This window comes from Acartia tonsa, chromosome 6 (assembly GCF_053477335.1).
Source record: "Acartia tonsa isolate MP-2025a chromosome 6, ASM5347733v1, whole genome shotgun sequence".
In the NCBI taxonomy this organism is placed as follows: Eukaryota; Metazoa; Arthropoda; class Copepoda; order Calanoida; family Acartiidae; genus Acartia; species Acartia tonsa.
The window spans coordinates 3,737,620-3,765,511 of NC_137265.1; the positions used below are offsets into that span (position 1 = coordinate 3,737,620).

The 27,892-nt window shown below is 35.1% G+C and overlaps 1 protein-coding gene across 1 annotated transcript in view; it reads left to right on the plus strand.

The window, feature by feature from the left end:
- The window catches only part of LOC145321604 (uncharacterized), a 99,352-nt gene extending 72,244 nt beyond the window's left edge, over positions 1–27,108 (plus strand). Inside the window, exons 3-6 of the mRNA XM_080163047.1 lie at positions 3,947–4,412; positions 4,673–4,770; positions 4,919–5,417; positions 26,022–27,108. Coding sequence (XP_080019173.1) covers positions 3,947–4,412; positions 4,673–4,770; positions 4,919–5,417; positions 26,022–26,672 — 1,714 coding nt within the window. The 3' untranslated portion in view covers positions 26,673–27,108. The remainder of the gene's footprint in view (positions 1–3,946; positions 4,413–4,672; positions 4,771–4,918; positions 5,418–26,021) is intronic.
- The last annotated feature ends 784 nt before the right edge of the window (positions 27,109–27,892 follow it).

Genomic DNA, 27,892 nt, shown 5'->3' on the forward strand with positions numbered 1-27,892 from the left:
TCGGATTCAAAGCAACACTGGAAAAAAATCTAGATAGATAACAAAATTCTGAGAAATTAATATACAAAGTAAAAAATGTATAAATAAAAAGTTTGTCTGTTAGAAAAGATCTTTTTATTAGATAACCATCATGAAATTTTGAATTTATTCTCTAGAGAGGTTAGGATATAATTTGGTCAAATTTAATACTCTACAAGATAATAAGTATTATAATAATTTTTTCCAAGAAACAAAATTATTTTTGTAATTTTGAAGAATTAATTGATATAAACCTCTTTTAATAATAGAAATTCTATTTAAGATAAAATAAGTTTTAGTTAAATGCTACTTATATAATATTTAAAATGTTCTAATTTTTGACAATATGCATCACAAGCCGCTAATTTTGACGGCTGAAATTAGAAATTGTGATTTAAAAAACCGTTAAGCCGCCATTATTAGAATGGTTTACATCCATTCTTTACTGAAAATGATCGACTACCGACCCTTCAAGAAAACAAACCCTGAAACTTGTTCATAATACTTTTTTAAAGAGTTAAAAAGGGGGGTAGCATATATAAACAAAGGGAGCTATTATCCTTTTTTTCTCTGGACCTTGTTAGGACTTAAATAGTATCATTTTGACCAACTAACAACAGACTAGAACCCTTTGTCTACAGCTCTTTAACAAAGACAGAGATATATTTTCTAGAAAAAGTGTAACAATCTTTTCACTATACCACCTTTTTCTTGAAGTTCTAACCTGTAGAGTTGGTTAAGTTTTTGACGTCTATGTATCACGTAGTATATTGTTCAGGGATATAATGGGATAAGGCAATGGCCGATAAATTGATGATCACAAAATTACCTCTTCTGTAAATTTAAATAAGTGGTTGAAACGTTTGAACACTAAACTTTATGAACTAACCAATAAAAACTTAGTAAAGTCCCCAAAATTATTAAGCCAACGAATAAGAAGGCGTTATTATTAAACTTTAGGGACTAGTGTATTTAATAGCCCATTGTCCCCTCTCTCTCTCTTTCTCTCTGGTGTTGTTTGATAGAATATTTTTGAGTATACCTATCCCTGTGTGTGTGTGGGGGGGGGGGGGGGGTTGTACCTAAAAATAGGGCTCAACATGCAATCTTAAATTTAAATAGTTCTCCAAATCTCGGCATAAAAATTGTATTTTTCTCCAGGAATCAGCAGCCGCATCTTTCTATAGCAGCTTATTAGTTATTAACGGCTGTTTCTGCTATCATTTTAAAAGAAAATAAGGCATCTTATATGGTAGCTGCTTCAAATTATCTAGATGTGTTCGGCTGCGATTTGCTAAAAAAAATTGGCTGATGCGGCTAAAAAGCCTTTATTTTTTTTCATCATAATTTTAGACCACTTATTTTTCATCTGTATATTTACAGAGTTTGAAATTTATTTGAAGGATATTTAATGCTTGAATTAAATGTATAAAATTACTATTATTTTTTTGAAATATGAAGCAGATTTGAATTTTTATGACTTCTTGGAGTCAAAATATAAAAATTGTTGAGATTTAATTTTAGTTATTGCTTCCCTTCTTTCTCCTCCCTCTCTGTTTAACTCTTTTTAAAGCAAAGCTCTTCTATAGTTAGGGTGACGAATCAGAGAGAGAGGTGACAATAGGCTGTTTATTACACTAGTCTCTAAGGCTTTATAATAACGTTTTATTATTAGTTGTCTTCACTACTTTGGGGACTTTTAATGAACTTTGTTTTTTAAGTTGAGTGTCTAAACTTTTCAACCACTAATTGTAATCTACAGAAGGGGGTAGTTTTGAGTATTAACATTGGGGATGTACATAAATTTATCGGCCATTGTCTTATCTTCTTAGATCCCTGAAGTCTAATAGTCATGGCATGATTGAATCATCCGATCGCGCTAAAACAAAAAATGAAGTTTAGCAACACCAATAACTATAAAAAGTAATTTTGTGTACTTTTACCTAGGTATTTGTTTTCATCATTAGAAAGCTCTTTTGAATTGAAAGAATCATCATATCTATTTGAAAGTTGACATAATGAAAACTAAAGTAAAAAAGGTAAAAAGGGGAATCGCCACAAGTAACTTTTGTAGCCTAGCTTTAATAATATTGTTATCCTTGTTCATCTCTACTTTTTTCTAAATGTTTGTCTAGACTTTGTCTTAAAACACACACCTACACACACTCACACACACACACACACTCATACACACACACACACACATACACACACACACAGATTAAACTCATACAAACCTTATAACAAGCACAATTTCGTCCATAGTGTGCATGACCTAAACGTTTTTTTTCAATGGTTGACATTTTAAAAGATTATATAACATATTCAGTAAATGTAATGTTCACTGTGTTCAAGTAAAGAAAAATGAGCTGCTACTTTAGATTGACGGACATACACACATACCCTAATTTCTAAGTAGCTTCGCTACTCAGAAAAGGCAGTGGAAAAATAAATTTATTACAGAAAAGTTTCAAGAAAAATGCTAGGACACAGCTTGATCATTTATTTCTTAGGGGTTGCAGCAGAGGCAAGTCGAGAAATAAAATTTATTAAAATAACACATATAATAAAATTAATTTACGGTTTAAAAACAAATTTCATTAATGGAAAAACATATGAATTGTTATGAAGCTTTTAAAAGAAATTATTAAGTACCTAATTTTGAGATAATGTATAACAACATTTCTCGTGTCTTTAAAGATTAAACTACTGTTTAAAGATAAATTTAATTTTATTCTACGGTATCTGATTTTATTGCTTAAACGCTTTGATGTACATTATATTTTACTTTACTTCACCTAAAATCGCAGAGATCTTAAGGGATAAGACAATGGCCGATCAATGTATGTACATACCCAATTATGTTACACAAAATTTCCCATTCTATAGATTACATTTAGTGGTTGAAACGTTTGACGCTAAAACTCAACGGACCAACCAATCAAAATCCAAAAAAGTCCCCAAAGTTGTATTGCCAACGAATAAAAAAAAGTTACCATAAAACTTTAGGGACTAGTGTAATACAGCCTAATGTCTTCTTCGTTCCTTTAAAATCAAAATAACATTTCAAATATTAAGATTAAAAAGGGGTATATGAGATGTATGCTTTCCCCTCTTAATACAATAAAACTCCCTATCCCTATTTCCCTGGAAGCTGGTGGGGGTGTAAGGGGGTTGTTTTATGTCTTGCTGGGCACAAAAAAGTGTCACACTAACTTTTTTTTTACATGGAAAAGGGAATAAGATAATAAAAAAAATATTTTTTTTCTTCTTTCATTAGGTATACAATTTTCTTTGAAAGATTGATAAAAATTATGAGAAAATTATTTTCCAGTATGGCTACGAAACCGATTAATATCCACTGGATTAGAGCCGGTTATCAGAAATCATGCATAGCATCGTATTACAGACAATTTTTAAGGGGATATTAAAATAAAATCATAAAACAAATGCCAGTTATGTAGGCCTGGGCCTTCGGCTTCTCGGAGCACAACTGGTTTTAATCTTATAATTTTTAATTTTAATATCCGTGGAAAGCTGTCTATAATAAGTTGAAATAAATAACTATTAGCATCCCACTTCTCCTTAATCCCTGAAGATTTCTTAGTTTCAGACAGTTTTTTTTTCACAAAATAAATGGGAAAAAGGGTAACTTCTTAGCACTTGACAAAAAGAATAACAAAACATTATATTAAATAAAACATGTTTTATAGCTTTATAACACTTTAGATCAAATGAAGATTTCTTAACATACACAAATAGTACAAGTAGTAAGGTTTTTTTTTGACTGAAGGTTAAGATTTCAATAATTAATTAGTTTTTACTTTTTAGGGAAGCTTTTTATGGGTCACATGATGGTTTTAGGCTGTTTTCTGGCCCTTCTAAACCTTTCTGAATACAAGCCCATAAATGTTATATTTATTTTCAGGTTACGTCAAGTTCCGGTGATGCTATCCAAATGCGGGATCAACTCTGGTACATGTGACAAGGAGTGCGCCACTCTAGAGGTCACCGAGCACCTGAAGTGCGCATGTGCTTGCCCTCTCAGCCCGCAAAGCTGTTCCGCCGTCCAAACATTCCGCCCTGAACTTTGCGCGTGCCAGTGCAATGACAAGTTAGCCAGACAGACATGCCTTGATTCTGGCCGGGTTTGGAATGATGCCACTTGCAGCTGCGGCTGCTCCCTGCCTGACGCAGCGGCCGAAGCCGCTTGCCCCATCGGGGAGGTGTTCAGTACGGATAAGTGTGCTTGTGTTACGGATGGGGAGAGGATTGGAGCTAATCTTATAGAGCATGGTACTCCAGAGGGTAATGATAACAAGGACGTCATTGTGAAAAGTGACAATAAAAATGGTGACGAGGCTTCTGTTACTTCGGCTGTTCCTGAATTTAAGGTAAAAATTCACCTTCAAGTATTTTTTTTTGAGGGGGGGGGGGGAGTTTTTTTTTATGGCATGATTGACCTAAATATTCAAAACGTGACCTGTACAAAAATAAACATTCCACAATAATTATCTCATCGTATTATAAACAGCTTTCCGCGGATATAAAATGTACAATTATGGCGGATACCGGTTCTATTCCACCGGATATTAATCTATTTCGAAGCGAACCGGGAAAATACTTTTGTTATTGACTATTTTTCTTATTTCAGGACATAGTTATATGTGGACTGCTATCAATGGTCTTAATTCTGTTGCTGATAGTTTTTACACAATTTATCAGAAGTAACAGGCAACAGAGAAGATACAGGTAAAAACACAATTACCAATGGTAAAATTTATGCAGGCCTATCATTGGTCATTTTTATTAGGTACTATAAGCTGTTTCTGAAATTTTTATAAGCTACTATGCTTAATGTCCAAATAATTGATATTTATTCATATGTTTTATTTGTCAGGTTGGAAATATTGAAGCTGAGATCGGCTGTGGGCAGAGAATCAGCTGTCGACGCCCATGGTGACCACCAGCTGACAGACGACAACACCTCGGACAAGTACAGCGACACAACCTCTAGCAGTGGCGAGGGCGGCTTCACAGATCCACCCCAACTGCTGACCAAACCGGCCAGCGGCAAATTTAGGTCGCCGAACAGCAGCGGAAACGGCAGCCATTCCTCGGACCCCGACATGAATTGCTCAACGCCTAGTAGTGGATTTTACAGTGAGGTTGGGGGACTACATGTGACCCAAGATCATAATACAACCACGTGTACTGCAAATGCTGGAGAGGAACAATCAATTCCCACGGGAAATGACATGATGCAAAAGACGACATTTGACCAACAACTGCAAAATGGCGGCAATGGCGCAGCAGCTGGTAGTGGAGAAAATGCAGGAGCTTTGTATGATCAGCTGTATCAATCAGCTGAACAAGTCAGGAATAAAAAACATTATCAGGTAATAATTTAATTTAGATAAGTGTATTACCGATCTACAGACAAAGAAAGTTCAATAGTAATAGCTATATGAATAAATATTTTTATCTTCCTATAGAGTGGCCCCATTAAACTCAAGGATCTAAAGGGATAAGACAATGACCGATAAATTGATATCCCTCAACAATGATAATACACAACAATTACCCCTTCTTTAGATTACATTTAGTGGTTGGAACGTTTGAACTCTTAACTTTATTAACCAACCAATCAAAATTCAATAAAAGTCCCCAAACTTATTTAGCAAACAATTAAGGAACCGTTATCATAAATCTTTGGGGGCTAGTGTAATAATGTCCCCTCCCTCCCTGCAATAAACTCTAAACATAGATCAAACTAATAAATTTTACTTAGTTAAAGTGGGTTTTGTTTATCATCATTAATGATTTGTTATCATAAATAAATAACAGGGAGGGAGGGAGGGGACATTGGGTTGTTTATTACACTTGTCCCCAAAGTTTTATAATATGATTTTCGCATTCGTTTGCTTAACAACTTTAGGAACTTTAGTAAATTTTGATTTGCTGATTAATTAAGTTTAGTGTTCAAACGCTACAGCCACTAATTTTAATCAATAGAAGGGGTAATTTTGAGTATTATCATTGGGGATTTACATTAAATTATCGGCCATTGCCTTATCCCTTTAGATCCCTGAGTAAATAAACACAATAAAGTTCTATAACTTTGATATTATAATATAAAATCCTTTACAAATAAAACTCTAATAACTCATGATTTAATATAAGGATGACAACATCCATAAAAGCGAAGCTTTGAAATGGCAGGTCATAAGGACATTAACACTTGTAGTGAGTCTGAACTGAATAAGCAGAATATACCTAAATATTCATTAAATTTGTTGCAAAACTAATAAAATGACTTGACTTGAAAAATGTTGTTAAAAAGAGTTAAAAATCAACATGATTTAAATGGACGTAGGGACAATAATAGAGATGCTACGCTTTCTTCCTTATGTTATAGGAATCATCATGCAAAGTTTGAAATCGATAGAACAATTCTAACATGTCTATATTAATCAAAAGAGCTAACCGTTACGAACGGACCGACCCTAATTATAGAAAAGCCTCGCTTTTATTAAATATATAGTAGACTTACCGCTTATCAATAAAAGTCAGAAGAGATTAAACTATCAAATGGAACTAAATTCTAAACAAACTAGGATGACGGTAAACATTAAAGCAAAGCTTAATAAATCAGAGCTAACTACTGAGAAAAGTTCTATATAAATCTATTGAAATTGCATAAAATACAGGATATATAATAATAAAACGTTCCTATATTTAATGCTAATTATTGATGCTTTTAGTGTCTAATAGTTCTAAGAATCTATACTCAAAATGTTTTGAAAATAAAATTATGGTCAAAAGAAAAATTATAATTTACTGTTTATGGAATCCCCTTACGAAGTTTGAAATCACTTGGACAATTTAACAGCTTTTACATAGAGAAGCTTCAAGTTTGAATTTTCGGTGCCGTTAAAAAACTTACTGTACTGAATTTAAATCTACTTAAATTAAATAGCTTTTGAAATAAGAAATAGTTTGTATTTGGACTGACTATATATATAGACAGAAATAAAGTATAAATTGCCTAGAAAGTTAGAGAAAGATTTAATTTTGTAAAACAAACATGAAACACGAATTCAAATCAGATTAATTATTCATAAAGAGATGTATCTTTTGCGGCACAGCTACTCTATTACTAAGGTATATCTGTACGTCCCTCTGGCTGGCGAACTTACACTTACAGATCGCAGGGAGGGAGGGGACATTAAGCTGTTCATTGCAAAAGTCCCCAAAGTTTTATAATATTGTTTCTATTCGTTGGCTTCATAACTTTAGAGACTTTTGATTCGTTGGTTCATAAAGTTGTGTATCAGCCACTAATTGTAATTTACAGAATATGTAATTTTATGTATCGTCATTGGGAGTACATTAATTTATTGACCATTGTCTTATTCCTTTAGATTCCTGAATATCATTTGCTTGTTATTGCTGCGTTGTTTAAGGATATACTTGTCCTTGCTACTCTTTGATTTATACACAAGTTCAAATAGTTGAAATTAAAACAAATTTTTGTCCAATTTTGCATTTTTTGCTGTATAATTTATGAAGCGACATTTAAGCCCTGTAGTCAGAAAAATTACAATGTTGTTTGCAAAAAAAATAATTTATGGGCAAATTTGCGGCCAAATTTTTGCACTCTTTACTATTTGTGTCACTGTTATATATATTCAAAACTTGACAAGGACATTTAGGTTCGTAATCAACGCAAACTATTTTTTAGTTCAAGGATAAGACAATGGCCGATAAATTGATGTACTTCCCCAATGATGATTCACTTCTGTAGATAAAATTAGTGGTTGAAACGTTTAAACACTCGACTTAATGAAACAACCAATCGAAATTCACTGAAATACCCAAAGTTGTTAAACCAACGAATAACAAAAGTTATTCTAAAACTTTGGTGACTGGTTTTAGTCATAGGTATAAGTAAACACTTTAATACGCCAATTTGCAATTGTATTTTAAAATTGCACATTGTACGCCTTCAAGGAGGTTTTTTATCGTTAAAACTGCCTTATTAATGGGGTTAGTTATAGTGTCGCTTTGCCACAAAATAGTTAAAATAGAGGGGGGGTGGGGGGGGGGGTGGGGTGGGGGTGGGATATAAGAAAAGATATTTTGACTCAGCAATGAGTTATGAAAAATTGTCAAGTTTTTGCCAATTTTTAAGTTGAATGTTTGTTTACAAGGTTAAACAGATTTTTACCAGATAATTGTTCTCAGTTTTCTAAGGAAACAAGGACAATTTTTTTCCATAAGTAGCGCAAAAACAACAAGCTAACAATATCATAAAATAATAAATTTAAGTTACCTATAATGAATAGATATACTTTAAATAATAACTAGCGGCTTTGCACGGACATAAATCATTCTACTTTGTATTATAGATGTAGTAAATATAGTGTTTAATGAAATAACTGCTTTTATAAAGTCAAATACATACAAATTATTTAATCCTATCATGTTAAGTAGAAGGATTTTTCAATTTTTAAGATCACTGAACCAATTGAGTTCTTCATTTTAGGAAAGCTTCACATAGGTACTAGGCATATTTTAAATTCAAGACTTCAGATAAAAAGTTACATTAAAAAGGAAACAAATTAAAGAAAATCTTTGCTTAAAAAAAACTGAGAAATATAAGCCTAATTGTACAAATAACTTTAGTGTCAAGAAAAAAAGTAAAAAGCAAAAAGCAAAGAAATATAACAAGGTCTAACGATCCTTCGCGAGTTTAAAATAATTTATACGATGACAAAACAAATGTTTAAAGTATATTTAGTAGCGAAGCTACTCAACAACTATTCTAGCTTAACTATTAAATTTAGCTGGTGTAATCATGTTAAGCACATTTAATAGATTTGCCATAAGGTGTATCTTTGTGTGTAATGCTCTTATTTCATCTAAAATGCCATTCCAGAGATACTTATGAGCAAAATTGTCCTTGTTTTTTAAAAAATCAAATTAAAGAACATGAATTTCAAAAAAATCGTAAAAAAATACAAATTATATACTAATTTATGCAGTTAATAAAAGTTATTAATAAAAAAGTTATTTTTGCAATGAAAGAAAAAATCGCTATCACAGAAAGTACTTAAAAGTGTTTAGCACTGTTGACCCCCTCCCCTTACTTTGAAAATTAATGAAAAATAAAGTGAAGGGGTAGTTTTATTTTGATTGTTTATTACTTTAAGCCAGGTTAGGTTAAGTTTTATAGAGTACTGGGTAGCCCTGCAAGAGTAGAGCATTGCAGGTACAGGCCCCCCGCAGGTACAAGGCATAGTGGAAAAAATCAACTACCTCTCCCCCAATTTTCAGTGCTCCTCCCCCCAATCTTAAAAATAAATAAGTGAACTGTTATTTGTTATATAAACTCTCAATTGAAAATATATTTAAATTCCTTTTTGAGAAAGTATGCTAAATATGTGTACGTTGATACTAAATGACTTTAAAATATGCATAAACTTATAATTGTTCTATACTTCATTTACTAGACCTACACCACAGTTATATAACAGGGATCTAAAGGGATAAGCCAATGGTTGATAAATTGATGTACGTCCCCAATGATTATCCCATTTGTAGATTACAATTAGTGGTTGAAACATCTAAACACTTAACTAAATAACCAACCAATCAAAATTCAATAAAAGTCCCCAAGGTTGTGAAACAAATGATATTATAAGACTTTGGGGACTATTTTAATAAACAGCCCAATGTTCCCTCCTTCCCTGGTTATAATCCACCAATTTGTCATCTTTAATGAATTTTTATGAGTCTTAAGAATTTTCATATGGAAATTTATTATTTTTGCCATAAAAAAATATTTAAGAAATCTTTAATCTTTGCTTAAAAGTTGATTTTTCTGTGGAGAGTCCTTTTAAGGCTTTAAAATCAACAGGCTTAGTGTGACTTTATGGTCTTTTTATTAAGAAATTTATACACTGTTAAAAATAATTTTTTTTTTAGCATCAGATAATACCATATATTCATTTCATTAATGTATAGTATCATCCCATACATTCTAGCAAAAAAAACTTATTATGATACAAGGAAGATTCCAATACTGTATTGAGTATTACTTAGTGTTCTTGGGAGTAATATGTATTACTAAATAAAGAATGTGCCTGTATAGTATTATCCAATACGCTCTATGTAATAAAATTCAATATGATAGAAGGAAGTTTCTTATACTCTCTATCATAATTTTTGATACCCTCTATCGTAATTTTTGATACCCTGTAGAGTATAAAACTGTTTTACTTTGGATAAAAGATCAGTTTATAATATTTGATTATTATATGTACATATACATTTTATGATATCAACAAACATACCAAGCAGAGCCATAAAACAGTAATTTAAATGTTAATTTAGTAAAAAAAATGACTTTAAAAATGTTTAGGGCTTAACACAGATCATTAAAATTAAAAGCTATGGTCAACTATACTTATAAAAACCAAAACTATAAATTTAACCATAAACTGTAACTTTTTATCTTTTTCTAAAACGACCAAGCCAATAATACTTCCAAGAGAGGTGTGCACGCTTGGTGTCTGTGTTATTAAATCTGTACAGTATAGATTCTTACTCTAGAAAGTATGAATTGTTACTGTAATAATAAACTTATCTGTAAAGTATTGATCCTTACTCTAGAGGGTATGAAATATTACTATGTTAATAAGCTTCTCTGTAGCGTATTTTCCCATACTCTAGAGAGTATGAAATATTACAATTTTAATAAACTTCTCTGTAGCATATTTTCCCATACTCTAGAGAGTATGAAATATTACTATTTTAATAAACTTCTCTGTAGCGTATTTTCCCATACTCCAGAGAGTATGAAATATTACTAGTTAAATAAACTTCTCTGTATAGTATTGATCAATATGCTAGAAGGCATGAATTGATACTAAAAAATTTAATGGTTCTGTATAGTTATAATTATTGTGTTATATAGTACTACATAGTGTTATATATTAATTGTGTAAATATAGCGTACTTACGGGTCCAATACTCCCCAGGGTATCAATTGATACTAAATGAAAAAATTATTTTTAACAGTGTAGTTGCTACGCTTATAAATGAATCTTAATTATACAGGACAGTCTTAAAACAATAGGACAGTTCTAACATGGGTAAATAAACATCAAAGTTCATCCTTACGCTAAATATAGACAAACTTCGCTTGTAATAACGTTTAAATCCATCACGTATAACTATAAAATTAAGTTATTATAAACATGCATAGTTTAATTTGTATATTATATTATCATATATAAAGTATTGAGTATGTAAGTATATATGACTATGCATTGACCAAGCCCGTACATTACTTGAAAGCGAAGACACTCTGAAATTTATGATGCCTTTGGGATGGTATATTGTGGATAAAAACAGTAAAGTATCATGCAGTAAATATAAGGAAATTTGTTAAATCATAGATCAGTAGATTATCTATTTCATTTGTTAAATTCTCCAATATTCAAGAAAGTTGAAATTATTCTTGCTTAGATTAAAGAAGGCTTTAAATTGCAGGAATCTAAAGAGATAAGACAATAGCCGATAACCTCATGTATATTCCCAATGCGGATAAGCAAAATTACCCCTTCTGTATATTACAATAAGTGATTATAACGTTTTGACACTTAACTGAACCAACCAATCAAAATTCAATCAGCCCCCAAAGTTGTTAAGCCAACTAATGAGAATACGTTATTATGAAACTTTGTTGACTAGTGTAATAAACAGCCCAATGTCCCCTCCCTTCTTGTTTAAATTGTCATTTATAGTAATCAGCTTCGCTATTTGAAGTATTTGTGTTCTTGTTGTATAATATAGCATCTTGGAATTTATTGAGCATATCATGAAACATTATATTCATAATAATTCTTATATACTTGCATTTTATTATATTTATTTATCACGGAGGGAGAGGTCAATGTTGTATAGTAAAGCTGTATAAGCTGATATTTTACTGTTATCAAACTTGGCAGGGATCTAAAGGGATAAGACAAAAGGCCAATAAATTGATGTACATCTCCAATGATGATGCACAAAATTACCCTGTATATAATATTTAGTAGTTGAAACGTTTGGACACTTAACTTAACAAACCAACCAATCAAAGTTTAAATTAAGTCCCCAAAGTTGTTAAGCAAACGAATAAGAACGGTATTATAAAACTTTGACGACTTATGCCCCCTCCCTCCCTTCATACATACAGTTAACAAGAAATAGCAAGATTTTTACAAGGATGAAACCATTCCTAAATAAAACAGATATACAAATACTTATATTTGTTGATTAGAAAATAAAAGCGTTGTTTTTAACATACATAAACTTAACCTCCCCCCCCTCCCTATCCTCTTAGGTAGAAAAATCCTAACTCATCATTATTTTTAGATTTGAATAATTTGACTCAAGACTAATGTGCTAAAATTGCTATAGCATTAACTTTTTTACTTCCCAATTTCTATATATCTATCTATCCCTTATTTATCTAAATATCTCTTAAACTATCTATCTATCCAGGGAACTAAAGGGATAAGACAACGGCACATAAATAATTGTAAATCCCCATTGATGATGCACAAAATTATCCTTTCTTTAGATTACAGTTAGTAGATGAAACGTTTGGATACTTCAATTAATGAACCAACCAATCATAATTCATTAAAAGTCCCCAAAGTTTTTAATGCCGACGAATAAAATACGTTATTATAAAACTTTTGAGGACTAGTGTATTTAACAGCCCAATGTCTCCTCCCTCCTTGCTATTTTCTCTCAAACTATCTATCTAAATGACTATCTACCTATAAATTAATCTATCTATCCATATTTCAATAAATTATGAGTAGGCAACCTAGTGTATATAATTTAGAAGTAATTTGATTTATATTGTTTCAATAACATATAATGACGTGAGATTAAAATTTGCCAGGTGTGTCATCAATTCCGCTAAATTTATTAAATAATTAAAGCAGCAAACTATCATTACAACACAAATTCTCAGAGAAAGAGGGGACATTGGACTGTTTATTACACTAGTCCCCGAAGTTTTATAATACAATTTTCTTTTTTGTTAGCTTAACAACTTTGTGGACTTTATTGAATTTTGATTGGTTGATACTTTAAGTTGAGTGTTTCAACGTTTCAACCACTAATTGTGTTCTACAGAAAGAGTAATTTTGTGTAGCATCCTTGTGGTTATGAACATTAATTTATCAGCCATTGTTTTATCCCTTTAGATCCCTGAATTTATTTGCTAATATATCTGTTGTAGATATGAAATAAGCGGAACTTAAGATACACCAATTTGCTCAGATATCATTACTAAATATACGTCTATGGGCAAGTCAGTCAGCATGGCCCCTTATGCTCCCGTCTCATAAATTAAAATACAATTTATATAGCTTAAAAGGTTTGTACTTCATTTTTGAGGATAGATAAAAGGGTATTATCTTCTTAGAAATTTTTTTTTCAATATTGAAAATTTGAGTACCCCACCCCCCCCGACAGCGAACTATGAACTCTGGCCGCAGCGCTCGGCTCCCTAGCCTGCCTAGCCACAGCGCTCGGCCCCCTTGCCTGCCTAGCCGCAGCGCTCGGCCCCCTTGCCTGCCTAGCCGCAGCGCTCGGCTCCCTAGCCTAAAACCTAACCTAACCTAAAATAGTTGTTCGTCGGTAGTCGGGGGGGGGGGGGGGGGGGGGGGGGGGTACAAAATTGAAAAAAGTTGAAAAAAAATTTTCTAAGAGGATAACGCCGATAAAAGAAAAAAGGTAAACCATTGGTTGTTTTACTCTAAACTTATTTAATACAATGCAATTTTTTAAAAATAAAATAGCCTGAAACCATCACAGGACCTATATTGGTTCAGCGGTTTGCGAGATTTAACCGGACAAGCAAAAGTAAATAATACATTTAACTAGCAGCTGTACCCCTAGCATCTAGGGGCTAGAAAAATAGCTTGAAGGCATAAAGACTTAAATCTGAAAATAAAATATACTATGAAACCATCATAGTACTTATGTGAGTGAAGCTTACCTAAAATAGAGAACCTAATCAGTTCAGAAGTTATTGAAATCTTAAACTTTAGACAAAAAAAACTTACTTCTTTATATAATAGGATAGGATATGTTGCTTACATAATTATTATTTTGTCTTATAGTTTAAATTATGAATTTTGAGACTCAAATATTGAAACTTATTGCTTAGTTTTCTTTGGCAATAAGTTGACTTTCAAATAGATAGATAGATTGATGGAGAGTGAATTAGATAGATATAAATTCTATGAATAGACGCTTTGATGAAATATATCTTATCTCCATCACTTTATATATGCCTTGCTCAGTTAGAGCCACAAACACATTTCTGTTTTATGAGGGAAGGGGCAGAACAAAAGCCTAAAACCATCCCGCTACTTTAATTTTTCAAAAATGGATTAAAACCATCCTGAAACCTGTGTAAAACTTTAATTAATTGTTCTTCAAAAAGAAATTTTAGCTTCTTGTAATATTAATACTAATCGACCATTTCTAAATCTATACGAACATAGTTCTTTCTAAGAATACTAGCGGCTACGTCCCTAGAACCTCTAGGAGCACTTATATTTAAAATTTGAATTTTAAATATATATTTTTTAATAATTTGGGGGGCATATTTTTTAAGAGGGTGAAGATACCCTCACAAAAAAATCTTTAACAACCTTCCTTGGACCTATAAAAAGCTTCACTATAATTGAGAAGCATAAAGGTTGAGCAGTTAGCGAGATCCTTCGCAACAGACAAAAAAACTTGTAGTAAACTTTCGTGGCTCTAACTACTACATGCCTTATTTCAAAACCCACTTAAACCTCCCACCAACATGTATAAAACCCCACCTATTTTCCTTCCCTTTTTTCATTGATGGCGTCTATTTAAGGTCAGGGATCTAAAGGGATAAGACATTTGCCAATAAACTGATTTACATCCCAATTAATAATGCACAAAATCACCTCCTGAGTAGTTTAAAATTAGTGGTTGAAATGTTTGGAAACTTAACTTAATGAACAAACCAATACAAAATTAAATAAAAGTCTCCAAAGTTGTCATAATAAGAAAGTGTTATTATAAAACTTTGGGGACTAGTGTAATAAACAGCCCAGTGTCCCCTCCCTCCCTCCCTGATCTAAGATACTTTATGCCTAATTTACTTTAATTCTATTGATAAGGCTCTTGATGTAACGATATTTGTCTTACAATGTTATCATATAGCAACGGTTCAACAAAGTAAAAATTCAAGTTTTAATGAGTTTCAGCGAAGTATTTATACACTTATGGTCGACTGTACATACAAAATTCAAACCCATTTCTTGGGTTTTTACCTCCCCACATAACTAGCTGAAAACCTGCAAGGAATGAAGAAAAACATCCTATTATTTTTTTTTTTGGCTGTGCCCCTTGCATCTTGGGGCTATGTTTTTAAAGAAATAAGATGGTGAGAGAAAAATGGCCTGAATTCATCCAAATTCTTAAATCTAAAAAAATAGCCTATCTTGGGACCTTTGTGAAGCTTTCCTAAAAAGGATAACTCGATCAGTTTAGAAGTTATTGGAATATTAAGCTTCAGACAAAAAAACCTTACTACTTTATATAATAGGATATAAAAGAAATAATTTAAAATAAAAAATAAGCTTATTTTTAAAACCTTGAAAACTATTAAGATTAAATATGAATAAATCAAATGACATAAAGGTATCACAGCTAAAAATATCTTAACTTTTTAATATGAAAAAGATAAATTCTTTTGACCGTTTAAACACTTTTTATGATAATAATTGATGGATTGATGCTGTGTTGGAATGATTTTTCTTGTATTCCCTGGCAAGTTCGAACCCATCAATTCCCTTTTCCTTACACCAGAGAATGAGTGTGTTACGCGGCATTCCTAACTATCTCCGCGCTTCGCTTGTAAACAAACAAAGGCGCGCACATTTTTTCCTTGTTGATTCCCATGTGAAGAGCTACGTGAATAAAAATAATGTATTGGATGGATATACATGCGCTCTAATCCGTGGAAGATCTCAAATAAGCCTTCCTGCTTAGTTTGACGTATAATGTGGTAAGAATTTATCTTTAATTCTTAATAATAAGTGTAGTATGGTATATTTTTACGAAGAAATTTAAAACATTAATTTTTCAACAAATAGACCATTTAACTGCTAACTTTTGACATACGAATATTTTCCTTAATTTTATTGATCATTTGAATCTAAAATTATCAATTTCTGATGCTATTTAATATGTTTCGTGCCAATTTAAAGTTTTTTAGAAATTTTATATTTTTAATTAAATTGAAATCACGCAACCTCGATATACAAAAATAATAAACCATTAATATTATGTTATTAATTTTTATATTTTTGTTTTAGATGCACCGTTTTCATGGTAATAAATACACATTTGTAAACATTCACATGTTGGTCATTCGGAGGGCTTGGAGATTAAGATTTCGTGTACGGCAAGGCATGCGTACCGAAACAATGAAAACGAGACAGAACAGATGCGGCTAAGAAAATATCTGTGAAGTTTTGTGAATGTGTTGGTTGTGATACCTTACCACACACTATTATAATCGTAATCAGTACAGTTAATTATTGTGACAATCATGGGTCCTAAAAAGAATAAAGGCGCTCAACTGGGGCTACGGCTGCGCCCAGCCGTCGAGGCCCTAACCAGTGAACTAAATAAAGTGATGAAGTTGGTCAGTGAATCTTCAGAGCTTGATGTTAGACATTTCACTAAGGAGTCAATCCTTGTCCATGACAAGTTCGAGACATTCGATAGCATTATGGTCGGTTTTAGCAAGCTTGGAGTGAGAATCCAAGAGCTTGAGGAGTTTAGTGACATTTATTCTAATATAATTACTGTGCAAAAAGATTATAACGCTCTAAAAGATGCTCTAGATGCTATGGAGGAGCTCAGTGACATTCAAAGTGTTGTTGATTTAGTTGGTGATAATTTGCCTGACCATAAGGCTGAACTATATGATCGTTGCATAAAGATTGTGAAAGTTATTAAAGGGTCATATTTTCCCTTACCAGAACCAATTATAAACACTTTGTCTGCTTTGATGAAACGGCTGGCCGAGGTTAAGCTTGAACCTGTGAAGCCGCCTACAACGACGGCGGGTGCTTCGACAGCATCGCCATTTGTGTCGCCGTTTGGCACACCACAGTTCGGCACCGGTTCTATATTCACGCCAGGATATATGAATCGTGTCGACGAACGTCTTCTTCCAAGCTTTGACGGCTCAGAGTCAGCCTACGTAAGTTTCAAGGACAATTTTAAAAAGCTTACCGTAGGACAGGACCCGTCATATTTGCAGTTATTGTTGAGCAGTGAAAAGGTTTGCAGAAATAAAGAGTTGAGACTTCAGTTAATTCAGATTCAATCACATGAATCTCAATGGGCTTATCTCGACGCACGTTTTAAGTCCAAAACACGTCAGATGCTCTGCCTTTTCAACCAATGGGAGAAGAAGCCTAAACCGTCGGACTCCAACCAGATTGTCACAGTCTTAGCAGAGTTTGGTGGTGCAGTTAGCCAGCTCGAGCAGCTGACTAAAGATGATGATGATGAGGAAGTCACCACAAGCCAGTGGTTGACCATTATTCTTTTGGAAATGTTATCCAAAAAGTTGCCACGTGATTTCCAGGACAAGCTCAACCTAGCGTTGGGCTCAATGGATACCCCAAATATTCCTAAGCTGTTGAAGATTATAGAGGAACAGCGTGGCGCCATTTTGATGAGGTGTTCATTCGATGTAGACACCCCCTCCAAGAAGAAAGGTAATCCTGCGGCCGCAGCTACAGCCGTTGGTAAACCTGGGTCTCCAGCTAAGACCAAGAAGAAACAGCCTTGCCCGTCGGAAGGTTGTAACTCTGATCACCTGTTGTTCAAGTGCTCCAAGTTTAGGGATATGTCTGTTCCTGAACGCAAAGTCTTCATCAAGAAGATAGGCGCCTGTTTGCTCTGCTTACAAAAAGGGCATCGGGTGGCCGATTGTCCCAGAGCCGATAAGCTTGGCAGCTGCACCATTGACAGTTGCAACCAGCCTCATAATTCATTATTACATGAATCGGTTGCTAGTGGACAAGTTGCGGCAGTGTATGAGTCACAATTGTTTAGCAAGAACAATTTTATGCTGATGTTGCAGCAGGTCCCGGCGTTGGCGGCTGACAAACGTCAAGTCACCGTCAATGCCATGTGGGACAGTGGAGCAAATTTGACGTTGATTTCTAGAAGTATTGCCAAGAAGTTAGAGTTGCCATCTACTGGTCGCACAGCTACTATTTCTCTGGCAGATGGAAAGAGCCAAGCGTGTCCTACAGTCAAGATTTGTTTGGTTGACCGCAACCGGAATTCACATATTCTGGAGGCGGCGGTAGTGCCCAGCATTGGTACTGAAGAAGGGTTGCGTTCTATTGATCCTACAGCCGCCGCCGATATTTTCAACATGAAGCCTGATAATTTTTCTATGGTCGACGGCAAGATTGATGTTTTAATCGGCCATTTAACACCAGCTATGTTTCCGTGTGCAGATAAAATGGTTGGTGATTCTAGACTGTACAGAAGCTTATTTGGTACAGGCTATTTAGTTGTGTCTGCAGATGGCAGGACTGTTGCTAATCCTGTCGCCTGTAAAGCTGTGAAGTTGGAGGTCAGCAAGATGGAGTTCCTGAGTACTGAGAGTTTGGGAATACAGCCGCCATCAATGTGCAGCGGTTGTAAGAACTGCCGTCATTGCGCCGCCATAGCCGCCGGGCAGTCCGCCTTGGACGTGCGTAAGCGGCAGCTGATTGAAGAAGGTCTGACATTAGATCTTGAGAACCATATTTGGACGGCCTCATATCCCTACAAGCAGCCGCCAAGTGTGTTATTTGATAATTCAGAGCAGGCCTATAAGATCTGCTTACGTGACCGGCAGAGAATGATTAAAAAAGGTGAATACAGCACCTTCTGCCAAGTGTTTCAAGAAGCTGTGTCTCGTGGAGTGTATCAGAAAGCTTCGCCAGAAGACCTAGCTTATACTAAGCCCGTGTATTACTCGAGCCTAGTCTGTGCATATAAAGAGTCTATTTCCACACCGTTGAGGATATGCGCTAATTCTAGCCTCTGCTGCAAGGGGCTAAGCCTCAATAGTATTATGATGGACGGCCCAGTTCCATTATATACTCTGATGCACAATCTTATCCGGTTCAGAAGTTTTAAGTGTGCATTCGTGGCTGATATTCAGAAGTTCTATAATTCATTATTAGCTACCTATGAAGATTCTCAGCTGAAACGTGTTTTTTTCGCTGATACAGTTGATGGAGAGCCAGAGGTCTACCTTACCAAAACCATCAACTTTGGTGAGGCCTTGGCTGGAGATATGGCCGTGACCGCCCTCAGACTCACTGGTCGTATTTTTGGTGGACGTTCCCAGCAGGATGTTCAAGATGTTTATGGATCTGAGAAGATTAGAGGTTGTGACGTTGTAGCCCAGCAGGATGTGTGGAGAGATGTTCAGCAACCACTCAGTTCTGAATTTGTTTTGTATCAAGATCCTCCATCGGTCAAATTGGAGACTTGTACTTACGTGGATGACTGTTTGAGCGGTCATAACAGTAAACCTGAAGCTGTCCAGCTGGTCCAAGAGCTGGAGGATATGATTGCACCTGGTAATTTCAAGTTTAAATCTGTTGTTTATTCTGGAGATGATGTTGACAGTGTAAAAGTTCTGGGCCTCGTTTGGGACCCTAAACAGGATAAGTTGTTCCTACCTGTCAGAGCCAACCACGGCGAGAAGATTAAGGGTAGAAAGTTACTAGAGGATCTGGACCTGGAGGATCTCTGGAGAAGTCTACCTGAGTTGATAACTAAACGTGAAGTTTGGAGAATTGTGCAACAACTTTATGACCCAATGGGTCTAGCAGCGCCATTGCTGCTTAAGTCCAAGCTTTGTCTGCGCTCAGTTTGCATACATGGATGTAACTGGGATGATGTTATACCTGGAGAGTTGAGGTCGGAGCTCGTGTCCAGCCTCCAGGACCGTTCGGCACTTGGAAATGTGTCGTTCAGACGTTCGATGGTTCCTGATAAGCCGTTGGGGCTTCCAATGCTTGTTGGTTTCTGCGATGCATCTAACCAGGCCTATGCAGCCATCACCTACCTGAGATGGCCAGTTCCTGGAGGATATGATGTAGTTTTGTGTTGCGCCAAGTCACGTGTCGCACCAGTGAAGATTGAGTCTATACCAAGGTTAGAAATGCTTAGTTGTCTAATTTTGGCCAGGCTTGTGGATACTGTAGCCAGAGCTCTACCTTTCAACATTTCTGGCAAAGTATTTTTTAGTGATAGCAGCTGTGCCCTAGCTCAGCTATCCAGTGACAGTGTTATGTTAAATGTTTTTAACAGTCATCGTGTTTCTGAGATACAACAGTTGACGAGCCCTGAAGATTGGAAATGGGTTCCAACCCAGCACAACATTGCCGATCTGGCAACGCGTGGTTTGTGTACGATTGAGGATGTACAACCTGGATCTACATACCAAGAAGGTCCAAGCTGGTTGCGCCTGGAACAGGACCAGTGGCCCGTTAAGACGGCGGGTGAGGTAAATGCATCCATTCCCGAGAGCGAGCTAAATCCCAAGATGGCGAAGCTCAAGGTAATGTTCACACAGGTAGTGGACAATGATTTCTGGAGGTCCCTGGCAAGAAGGACCTACAGGCAGGCAAGGAGGACTGTTGCCGCAGTTCTTAAGGCTGCCAACTGCTTTAAAACGCTGCTTGTCAAGAAACGTGGCGTTGCAACAATTGAGGATGGTGTTAGCAGCAATGATAGTTCTAAGCATTATGAGAACTATACTTTCACAAATACATACATGGATTCTGTTTGTGACCTGTTTTTGACTTCCTTCAACCAAGAGAAGGAGATGACCATGGACGCCGAGGGGAAATTTGACTCCCTTCAACCTTATCATCACAAGGTCCAGGTTTGTTGGCCCATTGTGGGTCATGATGGATGTTATCCTCTTAGGACATTTACAATATTGAAAATGTCCGGGAGAGGAGATGAGGCTCTTGAGGCAGCTGCTGGAGGCCCCAGGAAGATTATGAAGGACAGCCCAGGTGTTGTTTTGCTCAGCCGCCACAACAGGCTGGCGCGGCTCATCCTTCAACAGTCCCACGATGAATTGGGGCATGGAGGCCATCGTAAGACGTTGGCGCAAAGCCGCAGGTATGCATGGATCACACATGGCCGCATGGAGGCTATGAAAGTGGTCAAGAGTTGTGCTGCATGTTCCATTGAATATGCCAAGCGTTCGAGTCCCGCAATTGCTAATATTCTGCCAGATCGTGTCGAGCCCTCTATGCCCTTCAAGGAGGTGCATATGGACCTTGCGGGGCCGATCGAAGTTACGAAGCCTGGCGTTGGTACCAGGAGTTCCAAGACCAAGTACAAAGTTTGGTTGTTGATTGTGGCCTGTAGATTTACACAGGCTGTGTTTGTTGATGTGTTGACTGATTATTCAACTGAAGCCGTGCTGGTCGGCTTGAGAAAACTTCAGGCGTTTTACAATATGCCTAGAAGGGTTACCACAGACAGAGGCACCAATATGGCCGGTGCCAAGCGAATTATGGATGAACTTTTGAAGGATACCCGAATGCATTTTGAATGGCATCTGGTGCCCACCGCAGCACACTCGTTCGTGGGTACTGTGGAGAGGCAGGTTGGGCTGGTCAAGCGTGTGTTGAACAAGAAGTTGGCTGGTGCTACTGTAACCTTCAATGATTTATTGGTGTTGTGTGCTGAGACTGCAAGAGTCCTGAATTCTAAGCCATTGACCTATGCCACCCAAGGAGATGACGTCAATTGCTGGAGAATAATTTCACCTGCTGATCTGTTAGGCGGCAGGACCAACGATGCAATCTGCACCTTTGAAACAGGTTGTAAAGAGCCCATCACCAGGAGGCTGGAGAACTTGGAGGAGTTGACCCGTCAGTTCCATCAGGTGTACAAGGAGCAGCTCATGCCTGAGCTACTCAAGTCCGTCAAGTGGCGCAGCAACAAGGTGCTGCTTGAGCCGGGAGACGTGGTGCTAATCGACGATAGCACAAATTTGATGAAGAAGTTCAGATTGGGGCGTGTGGAAGAAGTGCGCCCAGGTGGGAGGACCGTGGTTTGCAAGTTCAAATTATCAGATGACGCAGCCGCCACGAGTAACGAGACTTCCGCAAGACGTCTGCTCAAGATCAATCTACCCAAAGTTTAGTATAAGTATCGTTCTTGTTTAACTTTGAATTTTATTTTACGGTAGATTTATCAGATTTTTTTCGAAAGACAAAAAACGCAAATTTTAACTCAATTTCGTTTAAACTTTCAAATCGACGCAAGATTTTTTTCATTTGAAATGCAAACTTAAGTTATTTATACGTTTACGCAAGTTTTTTCAATGATTTAAGTCTTTCCGGGACCAGGGATTTTTTTTCGTGGAAATTTTCCTAGGTACCTACGCAAATACGAACATTTTTATACTTGTTTGATTGAAATTCGATATGATAAAAAAGTAACACAATGAGATTTTTTTACATCATATAAATATTTCTTAAGATTTATTATAAGCACATAGATAATTTAATATTACATATATATTAAAATTATTTCTATTTACCTTTTAACCGATGTACCTAAAGAAAAATGCAGATTTTTTTCGTCTTGAATTAAGTAGATTCTTTGAGTTCGAAGATTTAAGCTTAATAAGACCGCTCTATAGTGTATCTTAGCTCTGTTACCTCGGCCAGACATACTACAGAACGGCAAAACTAAAGCATGAGATAATTTTATTTTGATTGCTTTGATTGATGATTCTAAAGTTTCTTGAATTATTCATGGTTCTTTTAATTTTTGATTTGATTTAAACATCACTAATTATGTTTATTTTCAGTTGATGGAGCCCTGCGCCAGAAATCCTGTCGGAAATTATGCAATATCAAAAAATTGTGATGGAAAGACATAACGTCCGTCAGGATAGCTGGAACATGGCATTATTAATATTTGAAAGATTGGTTAGTTTGTATCTTGAGGGGTACATTCTAACTGAGGCCCCAAATTGCCTTAATTTTGACTGTATGAATATGTACAAGTTGCTTTCTTCTTAAAACAGAGAGAAATTGCAAACTCAGCATTTAGAGAAGTTCTTTTCTTATAATTGAGCTTTGTTCTATTTTGGTAATTTAATTTGCATATTTCAATTGCAATTTTATTTTACGCAATCTTAATTCACGAAGATTTAAAATTATGAAATTTTAATTTTCCGATGTTTGATGATTTTTACAGTCATATTTTGTTTAGATTTAAGTATCTATTTTATTAAACATGTTAGATTTAAGGATTTACCTATCTTATCTAAGAATGTCTAGATGTAAGCCCGAGTATTTTTCCGCTGGAGAAAATGCTTAAATTTGAGAAGTTTTTTATGAAAATTCTATTTTTCTTTTCTAGCAAAAAGATTTAGTAGAAAAAATGTCATTATTTAATCTTTCTTTCTTTTGATTAAAAGTTTGAGTTGATTATTTAATTATTGATGCGATTTTTAATATAAAAATCATTTGCCTATTATTATGTAGGTACCTAATCAAAGTTTAGGTACTATTGATTATTAATTCATGTATTCGCAATTACATGGTCTGTAATTCTAACTTTAATTGAGATTATGAGGCCATGATTAATGAGATGTGTGAGTGGTAAATGTGCATTTCATGAATGTTGAATGCTTTTCCCGTTCCTTATTCCTATCCTTATGTGGTAGTGGAGTCGGTTTGAGTTATTGTGGTGTTCGTAAGTTACCATAATTAATTTTAGGCCTGATGGCCATGCCATTTTAAACTCTTGTAATTTATGCGTTATGAGATTGTGATTTTGTGGACACTGTCTGCACGCATGATGCTAAGATGAGTTATTGTGTTCGATTCCCAGTGACTAGACGGGTGTGTGTTGGAATGATTTTTCTTGTATTCCCTGGCAAGTTCGAACCCATCAATTCCCTTTTCCTTACACCAGAGAATGAGTGTGTTACGCGGCATTCCTAACTATCTCCGCGCTTCGCTTGTAAACAAACAAAGGCGCGCACATTTTTTCCTTGTTGATTCCCATGTGAAGAGCTACGTGAATAAAAATAATGTATTGGATGGATATACATGCGCTCTAATCCGTGGAAGATCTCAAATAAGCCTTCCTGCTTAGTTTGACGTATAATGTGGTAAGAATTTATCTTTAATTCTTAATAATAAGTGTAGTATGGTATATTTTTACGAAGAAATTTAAAACATTAATTTTTCAACAAATAGACCATTTAACTGCTAACTTTTGACATACGAATATTTTCCTTAATTTTATTGATCATTTGAATCTAAAATTATCAATTTCTGATGCTATTTAATATGTTTCGTGCCAATTTAAAGTTTTTTAGAAATTTTATATTTTTAATTAAATTGAAATCACGCAACCTCGATATACAAAAATAATAAACCATTAATATTATGTTATTAATTTTTATATTTTTGTTTTAGATGCACCGTTTTCATGGTAATAAATACACATTTGTAAACATTCACATGTTGGTCATTCGGAGGGCTTGGAGATTAAGATTTCGTGTACGGCAAGGCATGCGTACCGAAACAGATGCTTTTTTTTACCAAATAGTTTTACCCACTTAAAATTTTATTTTAACAAAAAAAAGTATATACATATAATTTTAAAATCAAAGACGCATTTATGCAGAGAGAGGGGACAATGGGATGATTAATATACTAGTCCCCAAAGTTTTATGATAACGGTTTTTTATTCGTTGGCTTAACAACTTGGGGGACTTTAGTGAATTTTGATTGGTTGGTTAATTAACTTGAGTGTTCGACCGTTTCAACCACTAATTTTAATCTACAGAAGGGGTAATTTTGTGTATTATCATTGGGGATTGTCTTATCCCTTTAGATCCCTGCATTTTATGGGTTCTACGGCCGCTTAAATAGCAGTTAACGTTCTAATGAAAAAGGCAAAATAGTTTTTTGTAGATGAAATATCCCTCCCTTTAAATTTAATGTTCGCAATTATACTTTAAATTTTCCAGGAAAGTACTCGACAAGTAATTTTTATATATTTTAAACAAGAATCATACCATTAATAAGAAGCGAAGCCCATAGATACGAAAAGCATAATTATATATTGTAATGAACGTAACTTAAGGATTGACGCACCGACAGACTGACGGACATTAAAGGGATCTATAGGGAAAATACAATGGTCAATAAATTGATGTACATCCCCAATGATGACACATAAAATTATCCCTTCTATAGATTACAATTAGTGGTTGAAACGTGTGGGCACTCGAAATAATAAACCATCCAATCAAAATTCATTAAAATTCACCAATGCTGTTAAGCCAACGAACTAGTAAACGTTATTGTAAAACTTTGGGGACTAAAAATCAAATATTTAAATAATTGACGTATGGACAGACTTACAGACTGTAGTATTATAGATTAGCTTCGCTTCTGAAAAGCAAGTGAAAAGGATGGAGTGATAAACAGTCATTAAATACATTAAAACCAAACTTTGTAATTGTCATAATTATCAACAAAACAATTCTCAGTGTGGATTTTTAACATCCAGGGTGGGAGGGGACTTTCGGCTGTTATTTACACTAGAACCCAAAGTCTTATAACAATGTCATCTTATTGGTTGGCTCAAAAACCTTTGAGACTTTGGTCAAATTTTGATTGGTTTGTTCATTTAGTTCAGAGTCCAAACGTTTCAAACACTAATTGTAATCTACAGAAGGGGTACTTTTGTGTATCATCATTTGGATTGTTCATCAATTTATCGGCCATTACCTTATCCCTTTTGTCCCTGATAATATGAGATTATTTTTCTTTGTTGATGACAAGAATTTATTTCAGTATGATGTCCTGCCCTGTGCGCAGCTGCCACAAAACCATCAAGTTCCTACCCCAGCATCTTCCCACAGCAGCTTCCATCCTTCAGCAACAGCCAGCAGAGCAGCTGTTGAAAGCCCGTACCAACAGCTTAGACTAACAGCTAGGCCAGCTAACCAACAATATCAGACAATTGTGAATAACGGAGGTAGGATAAACAGTCCAGCTGTTAGACCCAAGCCAACGGCCCATCAGATCAATATGGCAGCCATGGCCCAAGGCAATATTAACAGTAATGGCGGACCTGCTCTGCAACTTCCTACAATTCCCTCCGGCCATCCTCACTCCTATCAACATGGTTCCTGTGACACCATCTATGGACAACATGCTGCGAGACTAAATGGCGGCGTGACCAAGATTTTGGCGGGAAACCAATCACCCGCCATGTCGGCCATTAGTGAGCCAATATATGCCATGCGCATGCCGCGCAATTGCGTGCCTCCTAGTCAAATGTCGTCGTTGGAGATGACGACGACAAATCCGCGAATTGTGCATAAAGCTAGTGAAGTGCCGATGTTGGATGCTATTAAATGTGATTCTATGTACTCAGCTTCGGCTAAAAACACAAACGGTTGTAGTGAAACGGACAAATTGTTACAGCAATCAACAAACTAAATTTGAATTATCTCCACCAAATGGGGGGACCATCATTAAGTGCCATGTATATCTAATTTTATCAGTGTATATTACTCTATAACAGTCAGACTATATATGTACAACAATTCATTTTAAAATTCACAGTGATCTAAGAAATGTATATAGTAAAGCACCAGTCAAATGTGAACAAAAAAAACTTCCAAATTTGGGGCACCCCATGCTTCAAGCTGATGTGATACAGAATCATTAACTTTTTATAATTGAATGCAGGGTCCTTAAAAATCACATATACTTTGTAAGTATACCTATATTAACCTATAAGTATACCTAACTTTTATGTGAATCACCTTTTTTTGTTTCAAACTCAGTGACTTTTGAGCTTAATTTTATTTTACATTTATAATATAATTAAATTCATCTGTATAAATGTTTTTAAATAAATATACTCCCAAAATATTTTATTTTTATCTTTTACCATGGAGGGAAAGACATTGGGCTGTTTATTACACATGTTCCTAAAGCTTTATAATAACGTTTTCTTATTGGTTGGCTACACAACTTTGGGGACTTTTATTGAATCTTGATTGGTTGGTTTATAACGTGAGTGTCTAAATGTTTCAATTCCTAATTGTATCTACACAAGGAGTAATTTTGTGTATCATTATTGGGGATGTACATCAATTTATCGCCCATTGTCTTATCCCTTTAGATTCCTGAGGGTTACTGTATCAGTAGGCAAGTTTCATAAGTGTCTAAATGTTTCAATTCCTAATTGTATCTACATAAGGGGTAATTTTGTGTATCATTATTGGGGATGTACATTAATTTATCGCCCAATGTCTTATCCCTTTAGAACCCTGAGTTTTACTGTATCAGTAAGCAAGATTCTTAAGGACCAAACTTTAATTAATTATATAGCTTCTCTTTCACTTTATATGGGAAGCATTTTTATACTCATAGATAAGATTAAAAATACATTTTCATTGAACAGCAAATTGTTGGGATAATTGTGTTCATTAGAAGCGCAGCAACGACAAATTAACATTAATATTTTAATAGATTACACTTTTTTAAAATTAGCACGTATTATGCCTCAGGAATCTAAAGGGATAAGACAATGGCCGATAAATTGATGCACATCCCAAATGATGATACCAAAATTACCCCTTCTGTAGCGTAAGATTAGGGGTTTAAAGTCGTTTGAACACTCAACCTAATAAACCAACCAATCAAAATTC